Source organism: Apteryx mantelli, chromosome 30 (genome assembly GCF_036417845.1).
Source record: "Apteryx mantelli isolate bAptMan1 chromosome 30, bAptMan1.hap1, whole genome shotgun sequence".
In the NCBI taxonomy this organism is placed as follows: domain Eukaryota; kingdom Metazoa; phylum Chordata; class Aves; order Apterygiformes; family Apterygidae; genus Apteryx; species Apteryx mantelli.
The window spans coordinates 1,174,688-1,181,127 of NC_090007.1; the positions used below are offsets into that span (position 1 = coordinate 1,174,688).

The window sequence follows — 6,440 nt, forward strand, 5'->3', positions numbered from 1 at the left end:
TGGATTGGATTTGACCTGGTGAGACTTGCGTTGAGTCTCCCAAATGTATTGGCCTGCATGTCATCAGAACTGCAGGTGGGTCTGTATGCATTGGGTCATTTGCATGTGGATATCAGGGATGGGCTTTGATTGAATGCTGCTGTTCATCTGACCTTGGATCTTCAAGGCACCTTAAAAATGCATTCTTACAAGCTACAAGGGGCACTTACAGATATCTAATGGAAGAATTTGTTCACCTCCAGGAAAATGCCCCTCATCTTTTTCTTTCCATTTTCCTCACCTTTGAAATAGAGGTAATTTTGCTGTTGAAATGATCTAAAGGTGTCTACCCAAGAGTCACATTCTTAATTTCTCTATCTTGTAAGACAGTGCACTCTCACCGCCTCAAATCCATGTTCTAGTTAAGAAAACTTTCCACTGTGTAACTCCTCTTTTGGGATGGTCTCTAATGGCTGAGGCTACCATAAGATGGGTAAAACACATGGGTTTACAAGCATCTTGCTGTGTAGATTTGAATCCTGTGCTTAGAGTGCCCATAACTCTATTTGGCCTGGGGTCTTCTGGAATACCACTTCAGTATTTGTCTCATATTTAAATGTGGGGTTAGACTCATGAGAAGTGAACCATCCTAATGTGATAAATGGGCACTGTGTACTGAAATTAGTCACTGGTTCAAAAGCAAGAGGTGCAAGCAGGAAGCAACGTACTGCGTGTTGTCTGTGCTTTATACATGATTCTGAGGCAAGCCCCAGTGTCAAAATTAACAAATCGGGCTTGAAAGTGCTTCTCTGAACGTTAGTTCAGGTAACTGTCTAGATGCTCTTGGCTTGGGAGTGAAAATGCATCTTTGTTGGATATGGTGTCATTGGTGCTTCAACTCCACGAAATGACAGCTGTCAACAGGAGATGAACTGTAACGAGTTCAGCCAGCCATGTGCAGCCGCTGCTTCTTTGAGTGGAGAAAGGACTGCAGAACTGGCTTGTTTTTCAAAGATTTGAACTTAGTTTTGCAGTTATTTTGAATGCACCCTTGTCCAAGGAGCATTGCCCCATGGATTCAGTGTACTGCTGGACATGCCTCAATGCTTGTTAGTCCTCTTTGCTGTCAAGGATCACTGGTAGTTGGGCTTAACTCTACAGGAACGTGTAGCCCATTAATTGTTTCAAGTTTAGCCCCAGGAGGGGGAAAAAAAATTCTTTTAAAGTGGAATTATTCAGTGCTACTTGAAATTCAGGATCTGTTAGGATTTATCAGTGTGGCAATGGAAATCAGTAAGTTGCTCTTGGAAGAACCTTGATTAGTGGGTGGGGTTTTTTTTTCCATAGTTACAAGTTTGTCTGGATCATACCAGTTACACTTGCTGTGAATCCTTTTGGTTCTGCTCCTTGTTTAGTTATTTACATGAGTGCAAAGTACACAGTGCTTCCATGCCAAAATGGAAGCTTTATTTTATTATTTTATGTTTTCTTTGCAGAGGTGTAATTTTTTTATCAGTTCATGCTCTGCTTCAGTGTGGTGTGATTGCTTTGACTTTCCAGTTGAGGTTTGTTTTCTAATTTATTGCTATATGAAGTATACCATGGACAATGGCTTAAATACAAAGCCATGGCATTTTAAAGGCATGCAAAATGGAAGCAGACCTAAAGGCAGTTGCTACCCTGCCTGCTTTCAAATTTGTCTTTATAAGGTCTTTGGAAACTGATGATACCTTTTGTACAGAACCAGCTTTTCCAGGTTAGCATAGACCATTAGGTCCTTGGAAATGCATCTCTGCCTAGTAACAAACTGAATCAGCCTGTGCAGAGAGATGAGCCAGCACTTGTCTGCCACACCTTGGCTTAAGGCTCGCATATGAATTGGATTGCGAATAGAATGGCTTGGAGGCTTTTCAGCAGCTTGCAGCAGAGAGCAGTGTCCTGGTGATGGGGTAGAAGCATCTTATGTGAGAGCACTGAGTATCTCTGCTGCGGCCTTAGCTATGGTGAGCCTAGCTTGCAGGTGAGCAGCTGCTGAAGACTGTGGTCCTTTCTGCTGTTCCTGTCCTGCAGGACTACTAGGACACGGGGCCATGTGTGTTATGTTTGTCCTTGCTTGAAACATCTCAGATTCTCTCCGAGCTGGAAAAGCATGTCTGTCTAATGTGGGAAGGTACTGGCAGATGAAAATTGATCACTGAAAGATGATGCCTGCTGCCTCGCTGCGAGATGTGGACTTTGGTCTGAGCAGGGCTGGGTGCCTGGCATTTAAGGTGCTGCTAGGTTGGAGGGGTGAGGTTTGTGTGTGCAGCAGGTGGGGCACCTACTGAGCTGGAGCCCAGGTTACCTGTGTGGTGAAGGTGACTTTGGGGCTAGTCCTGTGTCTGCCCCACCTTGGACCAGCAGAAAAGGAACAGTTTTACAGTGCCACCCCTTGGAAAATGAGAAGCTGGTCAGGTCTGAAACCTGTGTAGGCTCAGCTCTTCTGTTCCCGGGCTGCTTCTCTTCCTCAAAGCCTGTCTCACTTTCATGCTCCTTTCCTTGTCTCTTCTGCATTTAAATTGAGGAAGATAAGGGCTGTGAATAAGAGGTTTGTGATTTGTCTTATTGCCCAGGGTCTGGCTTGGACAGGAATTGGTCCCAGGAGGAACAAGGAAATAGCCTAGTCTTCTCCCAGCCCTGAAACAGGCCCGCTTCCTAAAGCGGGTCAGCTCCCTGGTGAGGATTAGCCTTGGAGGCTGCTCTGCTCCATGGGTTTGCTGTGCATCCTGCACCTGCCCCTTCCCTGCGGCTTTCTCCTGGTAAACAGTGCTCCCATGTTGCATCTTCTGCCTGCCTCCCCGTAGCCTCTCCTTCATCCTGGGGCAGCTCTGCCCTCTCCCATCCTGCTCTTTTCCCCTCCTGAAATGCCTTTCAGCCTCCCTGCAAGGGTTGATGTAGCTGGTGTATAACATAGTGCTTGCCCTGAGGGGATGAGGTGACTGTGCACTCCCCAGCAGCCCTGGCACCCTGGGGAGCTCCTGTCACTCTCGAGAGGCTGCTCCCACCACTAAACCGACCTATTTCACCCCAGCCAGGGCCCGGGGCCAGAGGGGCTGTGGCCCCTTTAAATGGCAGTGAGGGCGGAAGCGCCGCGCCGAGGTTGTGGTGGGCGGGGCTTGCCGCCGCTTCCGCCCCTTCTCACGGTCTCGCGAGATCCGGCCCTTCCGCTGCAAGCTCCGCCTTTTCCGAGGAGACGCGGCCAAGATGGTGGGTGCGGGCGGCGGGACCGGCGGCTTTAATCCGCCTCCATCCTCCGCCGCGGCGGCTCCCCGCGGCCCGAGCCGACACCTCTACCCGGGGCGGCGCCGCCCCTTCCCCGCGGGGCTGGGGGGCGGCGGGCGGCCGGCCCCCCTGGGGTCCGCCGGTGCCATGGATACCCCGGCCGGGCTAGGCCTCGGCGGGGCCGAGCCTCCCCCGGGCCGGGCCTAGCGGGGCGCCGCCGGCTGCGGGGCCCGAGCCGGGGGGGGGGGTTGGGGGGTGGCAGGCCGAGGGGCCGGGGCAGCGCCGGGCGGGCTCCGCTGCGGGGCGCCCGATGGAGCTCGGTGCCCGCAGCGGCCCTATCCGCGTGGGAAGGGCCGGTGCGGGGGTCTCCGCTCTCCTGACGCCTCCCTCCTCCTCCTCCTCCTTCCCCCGCCGCGACCCGCGCTGCAGGCGGAAGTGGAGCAGAAGAAGAAACGAACCTTCCGCAAGTTCACCTACCGCGGGGTGGACCTGGACCAGCTGCTCGACATGTCCTAGTAAGAGCCGCTCCCGGGGGGCGGAGGGCCGGCTCGGAGCCCGCGCCAGCGGCTGGTCGTGCGTGACCGCGGGCTGTGCGGGCATCCTGGGTCGCCTTTTGGCGATGCTGTGTTTAAGCATAACGGAAATAATTCAGCTGGGTGTTTTGGAGTGATTCTGTAGTTTCTTGCTGGGGTGGGTATAAATCATTTGAAACCCCCGAGTAGGTAATGCAGTCAGTGCTCTGAGTGGCCCCCAGTTAGTTTCGTGCGAGCAGGCCTGTAGGATAAGTCTTTTCTCCGTTCCAGTGAGCAGCTGATGCAGCTGTACAGCGCACGCCAGCGCCGGCGTCTCAACCGGGGCCTGCGCCGCAAGCAGCACTCCTTGCTGAAGCGCCTGCGCAAGGCCAAGAAGGAGGCGCCTCCCATGGAGAAGCCGGAGGTCGTGAAGACCCACTTGCGTGACATGATCATCCTGCCCGAGATGGTGGGCAGCATGGTCGGGGTGTACAACGGCAAGACCTTCAACCAGGTGGAGATCAAGGTGAGCCGCAGGGAGGGGGTTCCTGGAAGCGGGGCGGTGGCCCGTCCCCTCTGAACTCTGGTCTCTGGGAAGGTGGCGAGTCTGGGACAGCTGCTGGTGTTCTCCTGCTCCGAGCTGAGCTGTGGTAGCGTGTTGGCATCCTAAGCACTGCTGTGTTACCTCGTTAAAGCCCTGCGTAATTGTAATCCAGCCCTGTGTTTGAGGAAGGGGGAGTTGAAGTTTGTGCTTGGGTAGCACATGTAAAAGTGTGCTGCGCTTCTGAAGGTGGCCTGTTTGCAAGGGAGGTTTATTCTAGGCCTTAAAAAACTTCAGCGCAGCTTTGAGGTAACAAAATAAGAGCCGTTGGCCGTTGTGAGCATGCGTGCCGAGGTGCTGCTGCGTCAGAGGTGGGCCAGGGAGAGCCAACGCAGGTGTGCGCTCACCGCGCTTAACCCTGGCTCACTGCCCGCTCGCGCCGGAGCAGGGTTTCAGCTGAAATAGGATCTCTTTCCTGGGAGTGGAATAACCAGCAGTGATGGGGCGTGGGGTGGCGTGACCTGATCCTGCTGCCGGGATTAAATGGCATCTTCTCTGAGGGCTCTGTTTGCACCTGACACTTAGACCAGCCTGAGAACGTGCTGAAGGACCCCGAGACTTGTGTCTCTTCCCTCATGGGAGTGTGGTGCTTGTCGGGAGCGCTCTGCGGAGGCAGAGCCAGCTCCGAGGAAGGTGTCCTCGTCCCTCCGAACCCTCCTTCGGCTCCACGGAAGCGGCAGCGGCTGCTGCCCCAAGGCCCTGGCTGCTGCAGGAGGCCTGGTCCCCGCAGGCAGAGCCTGTTCACACGCAGCATTCCCAGATTAGCTACGCTATGGCACGGCCGGAAAAAACGGCTGCGTTTGGGAGTTCTGCCAGCACCCAGAGATGCGGGTTATAACTGTTCCTAACGAATGCAGCCGTGTGGGGCGATAGTTTTAGCGATGTGACGTCTGCGTCCTTCCCGTGTCCCCAGGCTGCTCTTTGCCCCCCTCGCAGCCCCTCACGTCGCTGTCACTAACAGCTCTCTCCCTCCTCTTCCAGCCTGAAATGATCGGTCACTACCTGGGGGAATTTTCCATCACTTACAAGCCAGTGAAGCACGGCCGACCTGGTATCGGTGCCACTCACTCTTCCAGGTTCATTCCTCTAAAATAAACAGAGTTTGGGAAAATGTTTTCTATGTGTAAATAAAGAAATTTCTCCCACCTGTCTTTGGTCTGTCTTGGAGATGTGTCGTTGTGAAATACCCGTTCTTGCGCCTCGGATGCCACTAGCTCAGGTGGGGGTTGTGTGTAGCCAGGGTAGAGTCACTTAAAGCGGCAAGCAAAACACGTCGGTCCTGATCTTGATTTGCTCTTTTCCTAAAGATTATTTCCCTTTTTTAGCTCTCCCTTCTGGTAAACACACAAGGTTTAATAAACACTTTTCTTTAAGTGGGTTCCTTAGATTCATGACATTTCATATTCTTCATGGGCAGGTGATGAATGGTACTTCTGTACATTTAACTTTATTGATGATATTTCAGGCAACACTTAGACCTGGGAATTGCAGCTAAGTGTCTGCTACCATCGCTTCATGAAGCTTGCTGCAAATGCAAAGAGAGGCTTAGCTGAGACATCAACACAACTAAAAACCGGGAATTGAGTAGAAGGGAGGGCTGAGGTGCAGCTCCCTCATGCTTCAGGGCCAGCAGCTCTCATCCTCTCTTCTGCGCAGAGGCTGTAAAGGACAGATCAGAGGATGCTGAGATTGTAATAGATTGTTTTCTGACCTTAAAATGGGGATTTCAAGTTAAGTGGTGGGAGTCTGCCAAGTCCCAGTCCCTGTGTCTGGATAACGCCTTTTGCAAAAGCTTGGTGTTGCGATGAGGGATGAACGTTTCCCAGCAGAGGGGAAGCCGCTTTTCAAGAATAAGCGGCCCATCCTGTCCGGTTCGGGAGGTTCTCCCGGGCTTGGGCGTAGCTCAGTAAAACACAAAAGCGAAACGCCTGAGTGTGCAGAACAGGAGGCAGCTGAAAGCTTTTGCCAGCACCTGGGGCGAGGGCCTGGCATGGGGCTCTGCCGGAGGGGTGGCAGTGTCCCCCGCCTCCGCCCGCCCCTGTCGGGCTGTGACCCACCTTGGCCTTTTTAGATCAGCCCGTCCCGGG

At 53.4% G+C, this 6,440-nt stretch overlaps 1 protein-coding gene across 1 annotated transcript; it reads left to right on the forward strand.

Moving 5' to 3' along the window:
• Nucleotides 1-3,158: 3,158 nt before the first annotated feature.
• RPS15 (ribosomal protein S15) lies at nt 3,159-5,504 on the forward strand. Its single transcript, XM_013945255.2, has 4 exons — nt 3,159-3,225; nt 3,670-3,755; nt 4,044-4,278; nt 5,335-5,504. Exons 1-4 carry the CDS (start codon nt 3,223-3,225, stop codon nt 5,446-5,448), a joined length of 438 nt encoding a protein of 145 aa, XP_013800709.1. The 5' UTR covers nt 3,159-3,222; the 3' UTR covers nt 5,449-5,504.
• Nucleotides 5,505-6,440: the final 936 nt, after the last annotated feature.

What these genes read in the sequence shown, in the direction of transcription:
- RPS15 (XM_013945255.2), top strand. An exon ending in CAGCTGCTCGACATGTCCTA is followed by an intron (nt 3,756 to 4,043) that starts GTAAGAGCCGCT and finishes TCTCCGTTCCAG; the next exon opens with TGAGCAGCTGATGCAGCTGT. An exon ending in TCAACCAGGTGGAGATCAAG is followed by an intron (nt 4,279 to 5,334) that starts GTGAGCCGCAGG and finishes CTCCTCTTCCAG; the next exon opens with CCTGAAATGATCGGTCACTA.